This window comes from Babylonia areolata, chromosome 19, assembly GCF_041734735.1.
Source record: "Babylonia areolata isolate BAREFJ2019XMU chromosome 19, ASM4173473v1, whole genome shotgun sequence".
Classification (NCBI taxonomy): Eukaryota; Metazoa; Mollusca; class Gastropoda; order Neogastropoda; family Buccinidae; genus Babylonia; species Babylonia areolata.
In genome coordinates, this window is record NC_134894.1 from 57,401,249 (window position 1) to 57,420,404 (window position 19,156).

At 39.4% G+C, this 19,156-nt stretch overlaps 2 protein-coding genes across 4 annotated transcripts in view; one reads left to right on the forward strand and one right to left on the reverse strand.

Moving 5' to 3' along the window:
* The window catches only part of LOC143293884 (pre-mRNA-processing factor 40 homolog A-like), a 31,212-nt gene extending 28,590 nt beyond the window's left edge, over positions 1-2,622 (forward strand). For 2 of the 3 annotated variants that reach the window (XM_076605220.1, XM_076605221.1), the window contains exon 23: positions 579-2,622. In XM_076605220.1, coding sequence (XP_076461335.1) covers positions 579-674 — 96 coding nt within the window. In that variant the 3' untranslated portion in view covers positions 675-2,622. The remainder of the gene's footprint in view (positions 1-578) is intronic. The other variant, XM_076605222.1, reaches the window with a different exon arrangement.
* Positions 860-18,030, reverse strand: LOC143293883 (SWI/SNF-related matrix-associated actin-dependent regulator of chromatin subfamily A-like protein 1). The gene is made up of 16 exons (XM_076605219.1): positions 17,275-18,030; positions 16,348-16,398; positions 15,704-15,884; positions 14,804-14,954; positions 13,661-13,822; positions 13,056-13,121; positions 12,507-12,644; positions 11,965-12,044; positions 11,171-11,300; positions 10,761-10,831; positions 9,217-9,313; positions 7,922-8,107; positions 7,479-7,579; positions 6,122-6,209; positions 4,935-5,040; positions 860-4,412 (listed from the first exon to the last, which is right to left on the reverse strand). Exons 1-16 carry the CDS (start codon positions 17,765-17,767, stop codon positions 4,015-4,017), a joined length of 2,499 nt encoding a protein of 832 aa, XP_076461334.1. The 5' UTR covers positions 17,768-18,030; the 3' UTR covers positions 860-4,014.
* Positions 18,031-19,156: the final 1,126 nt, after the last annotated feature.

Sequence of the window (19,156 nt, forward strand, 5' to 3'; positions counted from 1 at the left end):
GTCTATGAGGGTGGACCAAATTCTCTCTATGAGGGTGGACCAAAATGTTATTGACCTGAAATCCAAGTCACAGTTAGCTGGTTCTGAGCTATGAGAAATCGGCATGAGATTTTCTGTTTACTCATGCCCTCAGCTGTTAATTTCAATAAACTTTTAAACTTTTTAAACCTTCAGTTTGAGGACATGTTTATCTGCACCATGGAAAAGCCTTCCCATCACTGCTTGTCATGTGTCTGTGTTTATAAAACATTGATCATTCTTTAAAATGATTTTTAATTACACATACTTAACCGTGACCCACTAGTGCAGACTCCGACAGGGGTCTGACATTCCTGCAGGAAACAGATGTCTTCTGCTAGTCACATAGGTGCTAATGTACAATGAAAAATACTGTGCCAACAAATCTCCAAAATGAAGTGTAACAACCCTCAAAGGAATGGCACAATAGTGATTAATTGTGCTGTGTGAAAACAGTCGCATAGGTATGACGTCATAGTGAAGTAGTGACCATACTGAGTGACACGGTGATGGACCGCCTACCCCATAAGGCATGCTGAAGTATTTGATTGTGTTTTCAGAACGACTGGAACACCTCAGGGAGTGACTTAAGTGAAAGTGAACTGGAACAGAAGCGACGTATGTTGCTCCAACAGCTGGCAGGAGCGGACGGCTGACTTGTATTCTGTCAGCCCAGACTGATGTGTGTGGGCAGTGTAGGACAAGGACCTCCCACTCACCTGACAGAATTGTGTTCACAGTTGTCACGTTCCCTTGACATTATACAGTTGAAAAAACATGGGGGGTAGGGGACAGGTAACAACAGATTTTTGCACCCACACCAGTAATATAACACAGGTGATTTTTTTTTTTTTTTTTTTTTTTTAATCAGCAGTAAAGACAGCTTTTAGGAACTTTTTTCTTCTGCTATGTTTTCGCAGGATTTCAACCTAGGAGCATGCCCCACCTCTTGACCGTGTAGTGAAATAAACGTTGGCTGACTGACGCCATTCATGTCCATTCCGTCAAGCAACAGTGAAACAGCTTAAAAGTCCGGTTTCAGAATTTGGTTTGACCATTGGTAGCATGACGTTTGCACAGATTGGTGCTCTGATGGGATCACCATCACTGACATATGCACATTCTTAATGCTGGTGACGTTTTCATTTTCTGATGAGCGATACTCAAAACAGTCATCTTTTTAGTTTGCAACGTCATGCTATCATATTTGCATTTGAATTCATTATAACTTGATAATTTGAAGTTTGTGTCGTGTACACGTTTAAACTTAGTTGATGTGGTGTCTTGTTGGCAGTCCCACTATTTTTGTGCCTTTCTTTTCTTTTTTTGTTTTAGAAAGATTTGATTCAGGCTGGTTTTTGATTAACTATACTGCAGCTGGTTCTTGGTAAAATAGGGATTTCCTCGCTGGGGACAAGTAGGTGAGATCGTTTTGTTTTTGGATCTGAAAATATGATTTTAATGTACATGCTAAAAATATATATTTCAAATTTGTGCTCTTAAATATGTCAAGTGACTGGTCAGATGTCTAGTATTGGAATGAAGATTTTTTTTCAAAGATCTTGCCCATTTTTACAACAACTTTTTTTCTTTCGTTTTTTTAAGTATGTTTGGGAGATGAGGGTCAGTCAAATGAGATCTTCAAGCTGTACGGTGTTTACCAGTCTTGGGTCGAGCAGACCAGTTGTTGTGCATGAAGTTGAATTCTGTTTTAAGTGAGGCAGTCCTTATTTCCCGATTACCATTATTTTCTCTTCTTCTATTTGTTGCTATATTCTGTTTATTTCATTGTTTGTTTGCTTGGCCTGCTGTTGTATTTTTTTTTATTTTTGTATCATTTGTTTCTATTTGATATTGTTCAGAGTTAATACTGGGTGTTGCAGGACAATGAAAAAAAAGTCAGAACAAAGGTATTCTCCTATGGTTGTATCCTGTGAAAACCGATAGAGACATATTTAAGTTAACTGAAATATCTGTTGTTTACATTAAATAGCTGTGAACCTATGTTGATCCACTGTGCACTTTATTTAAGACACACACACATACACACACATGATCTTGGGCACACACTATCAGCATGCCCGTTTGTCATGCTCATTCAGATGTTTGTAATTGTATGTCTGTCAGTCTGTGGATCAGAGTAAGTTCTAAAAAAATTTTTTTTCTTTTTCAGTGTGCTTCAGCAGTGTATTGACTGTATGATGGTTGTCAACTGGTACTGTCAACATGATGACAAACCTTTGTTGTTCGTATATACTGTTGGTTCAGTGACATATGTAGTAAGTACATCACAAGCCATGACCACCACTTTTTTTCCCCCCTGCAGTGTCTATCAGCTAAGCAGTTAACTGTTCATGTTGGAGAGATGAAAGGAAAACACTTTTCAGGTTACCTAAATTAGTGTCCTATTTGCACAGGACAGAGGACACTGTTTATCTTTCCTCACATGCACAGATGTATGCATGCATGCTCAAACACACACTGAACAAAAATGAATAAAACAGCTGTATTGTCAGGTGGAAAAACTTAATGTTTTTGGGGTTTTTTTTTTATTGTGTAATATTGATGTTTGAAGACAAATAAAAAAAATTATGTGCTGATGAACAGATTGTGTGACTGTTTCATTTTTGTTTTCTAAGTCTGTCAGATCACAACACACAGAAGCAATGCATAGTGATAAAAATGTTGACCTACCTCAAGGTGTATAGGTCTTGGAAATAATATAGATATAAATCTACACACACACACACACACTCTTTCAAACATTTTTACTTTACAAATCTTTGCCAAGATTTGAATGGTCGAGGTTCAAGGAATGAAAGTCCAACTTACAACACCTGGCTGCTGCATTTCTTACCGTCATTCTTTCCAGAACTCACACACACATACACACACGCCCCACATCAAACATCAAACATAGGATTCTGTTTAGAGATAAACATGAGTAAATATGCTTCCTCCCTTAGGTACATTAATAATGAACACAGTTGGAAACACCTGGCCAAAATACAGCAAAATTGTCCATACTGAACATGATCAAAGCAAGCTACTTTCAACCAGAAATACAAGTCTTCACAATAATTCTCCAGCTGTCAACAACAAACATCAAAAGGGTTCACAACAATACTCCAAGCTTGGAGACCACCACATGCCACATCCAGAAACTGTCCCCATTAATACAATAGTGATGTGACTGAACTGCATTTGTACTGTGATTTCTCCAGGTAAAGGTAGACTCAATGCATTGGCAATTTAATTGCCCATTCACACACGGACACACCCAAAAATGACTAACCACACTCAACCATAAACACACGCACCCATCAACAGAAAACAGCTGAAATTAACAAAGAATGTAAAAGCAATGCCATTTCAAATCATCTGTGGGTTTCTCTCTATCCTAGTCTCATGAAAAGGAAAGAGATGAAATGACTGATTATTCTTCAACTTGCATGTTTCAGTTCAGCACCGGATAGCAGTTTTGAAACCATGCAAGACAGATCAGTTCAACGCCTACACCATTTTTGCATCAAGAACACTTACTAATAAAGCAGTCTGGCATTTACATGCAGTTCTGCACACCATCATCATATAGCTCACAAGGTATATGCAACAAAAATTTTAAATGCCACATCCCTCACCTTTTTTGGTAATCTGTCATGCAAAAAAATCAACAACAAAACATGACATGAAGCAAGGAGAATGTGATTAAATGGTGACAAAATCTTTGAAATCAGGACTGTTCATCCAAGGAATCTGAACACAAGTGGCAGTCACCAGGTTTATGGCAGGCACAAGAATATGAATGGCACTGAAATGACAGCAGCAGGGACCTCTGAACACCTGAAATCATGACCGTTGCAACTGTGCAAGGATCTCTCAACACCACTGAGACCATGACAGCTCCAAGGATCTCTCAACACAAATGGCTTTACCACCAGTCCCAGTGATTTCAGTCTCTGACCATACAACACACTGAAGCAACTCCAGCCCAGTCTAAAAGTCCTCATCATCCCAGTCCACACCAGCAGCCAGGTCAGTGAAAGCCTCCTCCCCCATGTCAGTGTCCCATTCAGCCATGTCTACGTCAGCGGCAGTGTCCACCGGTGTCGTCGTGACAGTCCCGTTGTGCAGACTGTATGCGGAGCTATGCTGCAGAGCCTGACCTCCGCCCTCTGACCCCTGTCGGACCGGGGCCGACTGGCCAGGCTCCTGACCCCTCACACGGCTGCCATCTTTCACTGGAGACCTGGCGCTGTGGATTTTCTCTATGGCAAAGAACTGACTGATGCCTTTCTGGCCTTTCAGAGGTGAAAGTTTCCTTCGCTTTGAAGGGGATCCACCACTGTAACTTGACTTGGTCGGTGTGGGTGGTAGGGTCTTCATGCAGGATTCTGTGAAACAGTAAAAGAAAAAAAAGTAAACATGTTTATTTGTTATCAGATTCAAAGAGATTTCTGCAATCATAAAAATCCATATAAACACCTTTCAGTCAAAGTTCTGTTTCTTCCTTGGCATCCTTTTATTGTGTAGAATCCTCTGACTTCAACTCACCAATAAGTCTTATTCAATCTTTCAAATTTACCCTCTCAAAATCTGCTTCATTTGAATTTGCCTGAGGCTGGAAAAACTGAATGCCCAAACTGCATCATTCATTGATACTGTCCAGCTTAGAAAGTGGAACATGCTCTTTAAAACATGCTTAATCAGCAAATGAAAATAAGCATGGAGAGATAATTATCATACGGCAAACAAAATACATTAAACTTGGCTGTTTAAGATTACATTTCAAGCGATGTCAACGTTTGACACAGCATTTTCCATCATATGTTTATTGAAACTGTATAATGAAAAGTAGCAGTTTTCAAACCGTTGTGGTTCTGACAGAAGCACCCATACTGAAGCAGCATACTGACCCTGAGTCTCTCCCCCTCCAGTGACAATGTCTGAAGAATCCTCACATCCACTTTCATCCAGAAAACTCTCTTCAAACATGTCCAGAATGCGTTTCTGCTTAGGATCCTGAAATTTACAGATTAATGAAGAAAGGACTGTCTTCATGCTTGAAATTCTATCACCCCTAGTAACCGATAAATAAAAATTATTTTATAAATGACATCAGAACTAATACTTGTCCGAATTTTACCCTGGCCATTACCTGGGTAAAATGGATTATTTCATGAATTATGGGAGTTTAAAACATCTCTAAAGTTTACCGTAATCATTATGTGTGATCATTGTTGCATTACAAGTAAAACATTAAAAGAACAAAAACAAGAAATATTAATAAAATGTGAGCATATTCATATCCACATGCTTGCAAGTCTTCAAAACTTAAAAATTTACATACAGAATACTTTATCATCTCAAAAAGAGAAATTCAGTTGTGGTGTAAATCACAGTCATTCATAACATATGTACACAAAAAGACAAAATGCTTTGATGTCAAACTAGAACAATCCATGCTGGAATAGTCATCAACAAAAGCTTTAACTGAAAAAATGGGTGTTCAACACAAAAAGTTCAAACTGTCAATTTCAAAATATGCCCCAACAAAATGTTGTACAAAGCTGGATTTGTATTTGTATTACTCTTTTCGTCAAAACAGATTGTGTGAAATTCAGGCTGCTCTCCTCGGGGAGAGCGTGTTGCTACACTGACAGCACCGCCCATTTTTTTGTATTTTTTTCTGCCTGCAATTTTATTTGTTTTCCTTCTGAAGTGGATTTTTCTACTTAATTCTATGGAATATATTTATTCTTAAAAAAAAAAAAGGAAGAAAAAAAAAGAGAGAAACACAAACGCAATCACAGGATCCGCTCCAGGCTGCGTGGTTAAATCTTTCTGCTGGTGTTGAAACAACTCGGATCATTAATGCCTGGCAGACATTCATGCACACCCCCTGCCCTCACCCGGACAAATGTGATTCCTATTTGGAGTAAATAGAAATTTCTGCAAGATGAAAACGTCTCCCACAAACAACAAGATAACACTATTTGTGTTTTTAGCATAGGGAGAACTGCAAGCTGCAGTTCTCATCATTTCTCTTGAAAAACAAAACAAACCAAAAAAAAACAGACCTTCATGCAGACACCAGACTTACCCGAACATGGGCAGTGTCAGTGTCGGTAAAGTCATCCCTTGCCAGACCAGCCTTGCCCAACACCTGCAGTTTGTTCTGGACCAAGGGCCTGCCAGCACACCGCAACACATCAGACACAGTCTGTCATGTTACCGAAAACAAAACAAAAATCACTTGAGATGTCCAAATACTTTTTCTTTCTTTTTTTTTTTAATATCAGGCAGTATTAGAAACAAAATACACACTTAACACACCGTAACATGTCAAACACATTCTGTGATGTTAGAAAACAACAACCACACACTTAAAAGCATGGATCTGAATCCATCTGTTAAATTTCATTTGTCTATATTTTCATTAAAATATGTAAAAAGTTTCATATCATTTGAAGTTAACTGAAGTATGTGTCTGTGGTACAAAACACAAGAAAATCAGTTGCCTGTTTACAGGACATGCTGCAGCTAGCTGTGGAGCACACTGTCCATGTTAACTTGACCCTTTTTGTCATCAGCTGGTAAAAACAAGAACGCCAGAGAATCAAAAGACAGACAGAAAATACGAAAAAAAAACCTTAGCCATATGAAGAGCACAGGAATAGGAGTCATGATGGCTGCCGAAAAAAGAGGGCGCTAGTCAGGGGGGCAAAGGAGGTAACCTACTCTAGGGAGGTTATCGGCCGTAGCTACTTTCGTTTTCTCCGCATAGGTGGATAGTAGTTTGCACAGGACAGGAATGTCAGACCCCTGCCAGAGTCTGCACTAGTGGGTCACGGTTAAGTATGTGTAATTAAAATCATCTCTTTTTCGGAATGGCTGGTTAAATCCTGAGCTGGGACATACTTCACACTGGTTCAAGGTAGATCTTTGTGGTTATTTCTACTGAGTATTGTCGTATTGTCTGTTATTACTCTTTTTGTCACAACAGATTTCTCTGCGTGAAATTTGGGCTGCTCTCCACTAGGAGAGTGCATCGTCACAGTGCAGTGCTACTCTTTCTTTTCTGCCTGCAAATTTATGTTTTCCTATCAAAGTGGATTTTTTTTTTTTTTTTTTTTTTTAATAAAATTTCACCAGGAACAACCTTTTTGTTGCTGTAGGTTCTTTTACATGGGCTAAGTGCATGCTGCACACTGGACCTACATATATCATCTCATCCAAATGACTAGCATCCAGACCACCCCTCAAGGTCTAGTGGAGGGGAAGAAAGTTCTGGCGAGTGTGGGACTTGATGCTGTGTCCTCAGATTGTCTCCCTTCTAAGGCAGAGGCACTACCACAAGGCCTCCACACTTTTGCCAAATGACAGAAAATTCCAGAAACAAATAATTTCTTTTTTTTTCTTCTTTTGTTTTGCCTTGTAGGGTAAACATCGTTACATACCAGATGTAGTCATCAGCAGTTTTCTGTGCCACAAGATAGTAGACAAGCACTGAGTCCTGTTGTCCAAGTCTGTGAGCCCTGTCCTCTGCTTGCACCAAGATCTGAATCGCAAACAGGGCAAGAAATATATATATTATATGTTTGTGTGTGTAAGTGTGTGTGTGTTATTCATAACCTATCAAATGCAGATATGAATGACATGCTTTCACAAATGTGTGTGTGCATGAGTGTTCACCTAATGCACACACACACACACACACACAGAGTGTGCACCATAGCAAGTCCACACAAAAATCTGCATTAACTGGACACTGACAAGACTGGAACCAGAACTGGACAGACGTCAAATCCACTAACACATCACCATGCTTGTCTGCCATAACACCACAGCAGGGACGACCCAGAAAAGAAATCACAACCGCTGAATTCGACACCATTCTCACCCCAGGGTTCCAGAACAGTTCGGCGAAAATGACGATGGAGGCGGCGGCAAGGTTGAGGCCAGCGTTGGCAGCAGTGATGGACAGCACAGCCACCTTACAGTCTTCCTTGGTCTGGAACCTCTGGCACAGAAAGTTACGCTGCTCCGATGACGTTCTGCCGTCAATGCGAATGTACTGGATGTTCCCCTGTGGCGTGAAAGCAATCCATTGCAACATCATGAAAGATATGGGTAAGCGTACACTTTAGTTTTTTTTAAAGTACAAATACAGAGGCTTACATAGTACAGATCTGGCTGAAAGTTGACGGTCCCATAGCCATTTATGACCAACGGGACCATGAATTCATATCCACTAGGGCTCGGCACAGGAAGATGGGACAAATAGGAAATTTTCTATCTAAAATTACGTTTAAATAACATACTTACCGTGACCCAACTAGCGCAGACTCCGGCAAGGGTCTGACATTCCTGTCCTGTGCAAACTACTTTCCGCCTATGCAGAGAAAACGAAAGTACTACGGCCGATAACCTCCCGGAAGTAGGTAACCTCCCCTTTGTCCCGCTGGCTAGCGCCCTCTTTTGATTTACCTTTTCCAACATGACGCTAGGTAGCCATTCCCACCTGGGTGGAGTGAGGAAAACCAGAGTGAAGTGCCTTTCCCAAGGACACAACACCATGCAGAAACAGGGCCTCAAACTACGAACACAGGTGAACATGGGATCACGAGTCCAAAATTGTTTCTGACATGGTACCTCACACAATATCGTATATAATGCCTAATGTCTGTTACCTCTGACAAGAAACTTTCTGTGTCAGAATAATGGAAGTGAAAGTTGAGAGTGAAGAAAGGTAAACCTGAAATAATCACTGGCTCTATAATGACAACAGATTCAAGAACAGGAAAACTAAAAATGCACACAAGAAGAAGAAGAAGAAAAGCAAAAACTCTTTCAAACAAAATGCTCAACATCAGTGCTCACTAGTCACTCAAAGGCTTCGAAACACAGTGACATGGACTGACTCAACATTCACACACATGCAAATCCTCCCATCAGTACACTCAATGAGCAACAATACAAACAACTTTTTTTTTTCTTGGTTCACAAAGTTCCAGATTTTTTCCCCCTAAATGAGTAAACTAGCACACTACAGTTCCATTTTGCTAAGATCAGCTCAACAACACGGAGACAGGTACGAAAAGCTGCATAAAGCATCAACATCAACTACAGCATTATTCTGCCACACTGCCCCAGCTGAAGACTCCCCTAACACTGCCACACGCAATCCAGACTCACACTGATCACCGCATCCTCTATAGAGTCCATCATTTCTTGGTGATGGGCAAAGATAATAAACTTCTTCTCTGCAGCCACCATGTCCAGCACATAGTTCCTGGAACCAATACATACAGTCAGGTGCTTTGGCATGTGAATACACACACAACTAAAATTTCTTTTTGGTACTTTGGCACACACACACACACACACACAAACACACACACACAGATTATGTATCAATCATCCTTATCTGCATGTTTATTTCATAGTCTACAAAGTGGCCTGTGGAGTTCAACAGTTCAGACACTCTCTCTCTCTCTCTCTCTCTCTCTCTGTCATACACAGGATAAAGATTTCTCTCTGTTTTTCTCATTCTTTCCCTCTCTAACAATAATTTGCCATTTTGGACCCCAACAGCTTATACAATGGCCCTGGCTTATCCATGGATTTTTATAGATCTTTTAACTCATTTACTGCCATGAACATTACAACATTCCCAATGACAATGACAGCCTGAGTAGATCATCGATATACTGCCTTACCTGTCAATATTTACAACTATATTCTAAATACCATTGTCAGAATCAAAATCACTGTATACATCTTAGAATAGTTTAATACTCGCAAAAGTAGTGAAACATGACTTTACAGTTATGATCACAAACAAAGCTTGCAAAAAGTTCTCAAAAATGCCCAGTCAGCACAGAAACTACGTCAGCAAAGTCACCCTCAACTTGATCAAGAGTTATTTCCCTTCCTTACCTGTTTAATTTTAGCTGAAAGGTCAAACAACCAGTTTGATCAATCACTCAGGATTTAATGCCTGAGCAGCGCTTTGATGGGATCAGCGTGAAATACGCGCAACAGAGGCCACGCAGTGTTTGTACGTAAGGCAGAATGAGTGAATGCACCATTCAAGAAACAGGACGTCATACAGCAGCATCCGTCCCTCCCCAAGACAACAAACTAACACCTGCAGGCGCCTGTGTGCTTCCAGTGCATGGGTGGGTTGCATGAACAAACTTGGCAGCGCTAAATTTGCTCATCGTTAAGAATGTTCCTAACTCCACGATAAATTGCATGTACTTTGGACCGTTTTTAACTCCAAGCAAACTTAACACTGCAAAGATCGCCTCACGCAGCCCGGCCTTGGACTGGAGAGCCACTTGTGCTCCCATCACTGAGAACAGTGACTGCATCACCTTCGGACTATATGATGGACTACTGAAGAAACCACAAATACACCGTCAAGCTATACATCGTTTCTGATCAAATCTTCCTTGCCTTCTTGACTTGTCTGTCCTTCACAGATCAGCAGAGTACTGTTTAGTAAAGCAACCACAATAAGAACAAAACAGGCTGCCTTATGTCCTATGCGGATTTCAAACGTAACTAAACTGTTACATTGTTCACTTGAAACCACTAGACGCACCTTTTTTGATTCATAGCGTGATTGCTGAAAAAAATACAATAACTTAGTGCATTCATCACATTTATCTTACTGACAGCTGAAAGCTCTCAAACTAGTTATGCATCCCTTAACAAAAGGGAAAAAAAATTACCTTACAGCTGAGACCTTGACCTTGCATGTCTCATGAAAGTACTGCAACAAAGCTCCTCTTTTCTCCATACCCTACAAACAAATAAATTTTCACTTAAAACAATGTTAATTTTCACAACAGTTAAAGATTTTTTTTTTCTTTTAAATAATGAAAACAGAAAGTGCATATTCACTTAGCCCATATTTGCTTCATGTCCGCTTCCTTTGCGTTAGCTGTGCTTGACTATGTATGTATACATATCTATGTGTACATAACTACATGCATGTATATGAATGTGTATTGTGTGCGCGTGCGTTTATGTAAGTTTGTGCCTGCCTATGTGTGCATATGTGTTAGGGTAGCTGTTAGATACACATGTATTGTTAAAATGTCATATATCTGGACAACACTGAGGGTTCACGAACACATACCGACAATTTTTTCCCCATAGCTTTGGAGGCTTGGACGAGGGAGCGAGATGAAGACACAGTCACGGGATCTAGAACCACCATCTGCCGACGTTTTGCAGGCAACTGAGTGAGCACGTCTTGTTTCAGCCGCCTAAAAGGGAAAAGCAAAAAGAAACAAAGCTATCGGAAAGAAAGAAAGGTATTTTAACAAACCTGCTTGACTATAGTGTTCATAACGCACAATCTTTTTTTTTTTTTTTTTTTTTTTACCAAACACCATCTCAGTTTCAGTTTCAGTAGCTCAAGGAGTTGTCACTGCATTCAGACAAATACATACACACTACACCACTTCTGCCAAGTAGATGCCTGACCAGCAGCGTAACCCAACGCGCTTAGTCAGGACTTGAGAAAAAAAAAAATTATTAAAAAAAAAATAAATAAATAAAATAAAATAAAATAAAATAAAATAAATAAATACATAAAAAAAGAACAACTACTAATAATAATATGTATAAGGCGCAAAAACTTGATGAAGTCAACTATAAGCGTACAATAAAAAAAAATTAAAATAAAATAAAATAAAATAAATAAATATATAAATAACTAAAATAACTAACACCATCTCAAACAATGAACAATGAAAAGAACTTCCATGCTGGATCCCCTGAGATCAACTGCAGCTGTTCATACATGGTTGAAAAATGGTTTATTCAGCAGATAATTGTTGTTCTGTACAGGTACGAACAGCAAAAATACAGACCGAGCCAGACACACATGCCCCATAGTGTGAACAGCGGCTGTGTTCAGAAACTGACCTGATCATGATTTTCTCTTCCAGCAGAAGTTGGAGTTCCCCCATGTTGCTGCATCCTGAGTAATCCCAACCCCAGGGTTGCTGCAAGGAGGAAAAAGAGGAACGAACTATCTATTGTGAAAAAAAAAAGAGAAAAGACTATACCATTCTAAGAGTTTCTGGACAGGACAATACTTCTAGGGCATAATATCCTAAAATGTAAAAAAAAACAAGCACATATGCTCTGTCTGTTTCATGCACACACACACGCACACACCAGAAAATCCTAACAAATGGAAGCTAATTTTGGGACTTCCTAGCTCAAGTATAACTGAGATTACGTTTCTAGAGACTAAAACTAGCCTTGTGTGTGTTCCAATCTATATTTATACGAATTTGTTTTAATTCCCTACATTTAATCATATTTCAAAGTATATACCGCATTATCACCCATCTTACACACTGCTTGACTGACTTTGCCCTTTACTGTTGTGTATACAAACCTGTAGGTACGGGTTTCATCATTACAAATAAATAAGATTCTGATTCTGACTGAGTCCCTACCTCCTTTCCTTCACAGTAACGAAGGCCAAAGTCGTGGAATTTGAACATGCGAGGACACACGGCCACAATCTGCGTGTACAGCTCTGATGGTCGTGACAGAGCAGGGGTGCCTGACAACAGCACCACATGCTGCGCAGACTGCAACACCCACATTCATCTTTCAGAACATTGACAGGATCACAAGTTAAAGGGGCATAATACTAGGCAAGGAAGGTGAAGGTGAAATAAAAACGAAACCCCCAAGTCCTAAAAAACCCAACCTATTTAAAATACACAATATATGTGAGTGCACACACACACACACACACACACACACACACACACACACAGAGGTGTGTGTCTATGTTTGTCATAGTATGCATACGCATCAAAGTGTGTTTTTATGCATTCACATATATTAGTTTATGTGTGTCTGTGTGGGTGTATACATGTTATGTGTTTCTGACAGGGAGCAGGAGAGGTGGAAAGGGTTGAATATGCACAGACATGCCCAACGGGAAAAGCACTTTACATTCAGAACAACTTCTGTTGTTTTGCTTTTTTTCTTACCTGCAACAGTGGTAAAGCTGCTTTTGTGCGAACTGTTTTAAAGTTCTTCAGAAAGTGCGATTCATCCTGGTACAAAATAAAACCAAAGAGAAAATATTACTACACTCATTTGATCATCATAATCATGATGCATACATGATCGAGATAATTACATGTTTATTTAACCATCAAATAAAATAAGGAAAAACAACATACAAAACCGAAAACAAATAAGCATGCACAAAACAAAGAAAAATAAGTGATTTTTCACAAAATCTATGAAATTATCCACACACAAAGACACACACATGAATGTACGTACACACACACACACACACACACAATCACACAAACTGACAAAATACTAAGTGTTTTTATTAGAACTACCCAAACGAATATTCTGAAGTATACATGTTATCAAATTTCTCCTGACAACCAAGCAATGAAACTAGTAATATTCAATAAATGTTTAAAAAAAAACCACCAAAACATACACACACAAAAAAAAACCACCATCCTGTTACAACATGAAAACAAATGAACCTGCTAACAGTAACACAAGACCGAGCAAAACTGCTATCCATCAATCGCTAATCAAGAAGAAAAACAAAGAAATAAACACTGACCATGATGATGACACGAAATCGGGCAGCAGTCAGCTCCTTGGCTTTGCGGGACAGAAGGTCGTAGCTGATAATGTTGACCAGCCCACAGGCAGGGTCGTCACGGCCAGTCACCGCCACCTGGATGCGAGCTGGATCAAGGGAAGGCACCCACCGCTTGAATTGCTGGACGGAGAAAGTTCAAAAGGTCATCTAACGCTAGCTGGGCACTCATTATTCATCAAAATTACAACTCATAACTCTTCTACCCTATTTTTCTATCTTTGGTTGTTTTGGTTTTTTTGTTTGTTTTCTTTTCTTTATAATTTCTATTGTAATGTTTAGTGACAAAAGTATACATCATTTTTTGTAACAGTTTTAATACAGAATCAGACAGCAACTATCATAGCTTATAACATACAAGTTGAACGTTTTTTTTAAGACACTGAAGACCCAACATACAAGTTGCAGATTTCAGACACTGCAGATCTCTTATACCCCAGCTCTTCTAGTACAAAAATGAACATTCTGACATACCGAAGGTGTTAGGGACATGCTACAATAGCTTCAGAAGATTAACAAGACATATTGTACATTAAACAGGACATACTGTACAATCTTCTATAAAAATTGGGATCTTCTGTTACTGTTGTCTGAGTTTGCAAAGGATCTTAAAATTACTCTTTTAAATCTATTCATCTAATTTTATTTCATTTAATGTTTTGTTTTTCCTTCAAGGCCTAACTCAGTCTGTTGGGCTATGCTGCTAGCAGGTCAGGCATCTGCTTAGCAGATGTGGTGTAGCATATGGATTTGTCTGAACGCAGTGACACCTCCTTGAGCAACGGAACTGAACTGAACTGAACTAATTTAAGATAATAACAATGAAAACAAGAAGAAAAAAACAGACATCAAACTGGCAAAAAAAAAAAAAGACCAAAAAACCCAGAAAATTCTGTGCATGAGGTAAGGGGCCACTTTAACAAATCATGAATGAGAAAAATAAAAAGCAAGAATTATAACAATCAGTCAGTTCAAAGTATTTTCAACAATCACTGGCGAAAGAAACAGCCTAATTTCTGCAGAAAGATAAAAAAAAATTCATGAACCAATCAGCTAAATACAAAGCGTACATAAAGAGCGCAAAGCCCTGATAACCACCAATACCTGTGCCCAGTCAAAGCGAACAGACGAAGGTGTGACCACCAACAGCGGCCATTTGGAGCGATAGACACAAGCCAAGCAGATGGCCTGTAGTGTTTTGCCCAAGCCCATGTCATCTGCTATCAGCACTCGTCCGTTCAAGTGAATGCCAAAACTGGGGAAAAGGACAAGCAAAGAATTGTCACTGTTTAATTCGACGGGCGCAATAGCCGAGTGGTTAAACCGTTGGACTGTCAATCTGAGGGTCCCGGGTTCGAATCACGGTGATGGCGCCTGGTGGGTAAAGGGTGGAGATTTTTATGATCTCCCAGGTCAACATATGTGCAGACCTGCTAGTGCCTGAACCCCCTGTGTATATGCAAGCAGAAGATCAAATACGCACGTTAAAGATCCTGTAATCCATGTCAGCGTTCGGTGGGTTATGGAAACAAGAACATACCCAGCATGCACACCCCCGAAAACGGAGTATGGCTGCCTACATGGCGAGGTTAAAACGGTCATACACATAAAAGCCCACTCGTGTACATACGAGTGAACGCACAAGAAGAAGAAGTCACTGTTTAATTCCATTTTGTTTTTTTGTGTTTTTGACTTTTGTTTCTTCGCCTTGTTTTTTTTTTTATGGGGTGTGTGGTGGGGGTGGGGGGTTATTATTATTTTTTTTTTTATTATCATCAGTATTTTTTCTTACTTATTCATACTCTGTTTCCTGTCTATAAAAATAAGAGTAAAACAAGCACACACATATGGTATACATACTCATACACATATTCACATGTTTTCTTGAACTCTTCGCTCAACTCTTTCTTTTACACAACAGTGTACATGTATGTGGATAAACACATGCGCTCATGTGCATACACATGTAGCAAGAAAACACACAGTCCACAAGGCATAACTTACTTGACACCTTCCCGCTGAAATGGCATCAGGGAATCAACAAGAACCTTATCCACCTGTGAAAGATCTGCCTCAGGGATGACCCCCCTGCTGTCTCCACTGGACTTGAGGCCAAACACCTGCAGCACTGCTTTTGGCAGAGGTTCCACCTGCACATCAGGCTGCAGACCGCTGACAGCTTTCACTGCAACAGGCACAGTTCAGTTCAGTTACACAAGGAGGCATCACAGCGTTCCGACACATCCATATACGCTACACCACATCTGCTAAGCAGATGCCTGACCAGCAGCAGAATCAACACGCTTAGTCAGGCCTTGAGAAAAAAAAAGGATACATAAACAAATAAATAGATAAGTCATCAAATTAATCATAATGAATAAATAAATCAGAATAACTAAGTAAATGCATCTAAAAATAAATATAATTAAACAGGCACAGCATCCTGTTACTTCAAAAACTTTTATCAACTTAAAAATTTATAGAAATACACTATACAGTATGTCCATGCACACATGTATACATGTTCACACACACACACACACACACACACACACACCACACCACACCACACCACACATACTACTACTGACATGAGATACACTTTTTTCTTCTGTTTTGATACTGTCAGCAATGATAGTTATACTCACACAATGTTTCATGGTCTTGAATGCTAAAATTCCACTTTCTGTTGGCTGCATCTGCACAGAATTACAATTCATAATTTCTTTCAGTGACTTAGATAGCATAGTAGTAGTACAGCACAGCATATTGCTACATTGTGTAAGTACTAATATCACCAAAGAATGCCACATATCTCATCATACACCACACAACACAAAATAATTCATTCTCTGACACTTCAGAATACAACAAAGCCTGTTACACTGGCTAACTTAGTGAACAGTTTACAACATATATTTATATGTATATAGTACAGCCCATCAAAGCACAGCACAGCACAAAGCTGCACAACAGTAGCCACCATACGACTTTATCAAAAGTATTTCAAACACGTATAAAATCTGTAGAAAATGACACTTTCATGATCAAATTTTAGACATAGAAATAGATTATCATTGTCATTTGTATAGCACCTTTTGCACCAAAGGCTAACTACTAGGGTAGAGTCAACTGAGAGCTGAACTTAGGCAGTCATCATTCGCTTCCCATGTCATTCAGTCAAGTTTCACACACACACACACACACACACACACACACACACTAACACACATTTGAGTGGATTTCACTGCAAAATTTTACCATGGATAATTATTGTTGCTGTGGGTTCTTTTACATACGCTAGGTGCATGCAACAAATGTGACCGTAGTTTATTGTCTCACCCAAATGACTAGCACCCAGACCACCGCTTCAGTTGTAGTGGAGGTATAGAAAATTCTGGCAAGTGTGGAATTCAATCCCAAACACTCAGCTTCTCTGGATTCCTAGGTAGATGCATGACCACTAGGCCACCATTCCACAGGTTCACACTAAAAGATAACAGTATAACCTCACAGTTAAAAGAAACAAAAGACAGAAATGAAAACACTAGAAACATGGGAAGCTGCACAATTACCATAAACTCTTGAATGGATGGTCTTGAATACTGCCACAACAGCTTCACTAAATCCAATGTTCACTTCAAATCGATCTTTTGAAATCAAAACACATTGTCCCTTCAGCGGCTGTTGGGGTTTTCCATAGAATTGAGCCTTTCCTATCACACTGCTTGTGTTCGGAGATTGCTTATTGTACCCCCTCTGAATAAGTGTTCCAGGCTTGGAAGTGCTTGCTGTCGCTTGGTTCCCACACCTTTGTGCAGTTTGTCCTCTTCCAAACACAGGCCCTTTAGCGGTCTCTGTGTGTGGTGGAAAAGAGTGTGTGTTGCCAATGTTTGTGCCTGACGAAGCTTTAGCTGTGAATGCTGGTGGGACTTTCAGGGGTTGGACGGATGTCTGTGGTTGTTGTGGTGGCTTTCCTTGCAATTTTTCTTGCCTCTTTGCCAAAGCTCTCCTTTTATTTTCTTCGATCCGGCGCTTTTGTTCCTCTGATAAGTTTGCGTTCTCCATGTCTACAGTTTACCCCAAACACTGAACTACGTCACTGATTTGTTCAACTTTGTGGTGAGTTTCGCCTCCTTTCGGTTTTACACATATTGAAATGGCGTGGAATAACTCACAGTAATGAACCGACATATTAACAGCTCATGGTAACTTTTGATTATCTGATGATACACAACTTCGTCGTAGATGAACTGGCTGACAAAATGAAAACAAACGATCACAGCTGAATGGGAATGTCGATTTTCCCAAGTCAACCGCCATGTTTTGTGTGCAAGTTTTCATCTCTGGAAACGAAAGTTGTTTGTCGTTTCTTCCCTTACATTTTTTCATATCATGATCACAAGTATCCTATATATTTTTGACCATAATTAAATATGGTAACTATATTTGTTAAATGACAACTTGGTTTTGATTTTTCATTTGTTTGCGACAAATGCCTTTCACCTTTTTCTTTGGTCCCTGTCTATTGGTGCAAAGACGCCGCATAAATGAGCCTATGGCACTCGATGCGAAAAGATGATTTACTATGACAGTTTCTTTTATTTTATAAGATACTAAATAAGCACTGTTTATTTCTGATTGTTCTGTTTATCATGCACCCCCATCCACCTCTCTCTCTCTCTCTCTCTCTCAGCCTTAATGACAATGCCATTCTTCTTAAACCCGAGAAAATGTCACAAGTTAAAATGAACTACCATGCACGATATTTTTATGATTACAACAGCTAGAGCAGTCATTATTATCATTTTTTGTTCAAACAGGAACTTCTTTTGCTAAGCATGGAAGTTTTATTTATTTTGCAAACGTTTTGGTGCAGATAGTAAAAAAGGGAAATTACTCTGTAATGCTAGGGGAGTTAATTTGCTTTAAACTGATCTTTCTCATCTTAAACATTACATTTTGAAATTATACTCAATACATAAAAAGCTTGGATTTTTTTTAAGTGTATCACAAGTGAGTCTTGAAGGCCTTGCCTCTCTTGTTTGTTGTTGTTTGACACATCCAAGAAAAGGTGCAAAATTGTCGGGGAGGAAAGTAGGGGAAAAGTGCATGAGGTAGGGGTAGGTAGAGGATAGAATGGACAGTGGACACCCTCAGTCTCTCTTCGTACAGCAGGCAAGATCACTTGGTGATTTTATTTCAATGTGTTGAACACTTCCTTGATACAGCACACTCGGAATGCATGTACAAAAGTCCACGTCAAACACAATATCAATCAATGTAATTATTGTCAAACACAATATCAATCAATATATTGGACAACATTGCCGAGGAAGGTCAATCGAGCACATAACAACAAATCGTAGGGCAAGATCAAGTCATAGTCTAAAACTCCAGCCATTCATTTGCTCAATGACCAACACTACACATTCTTCTTTCATTAATAAAAAAAAT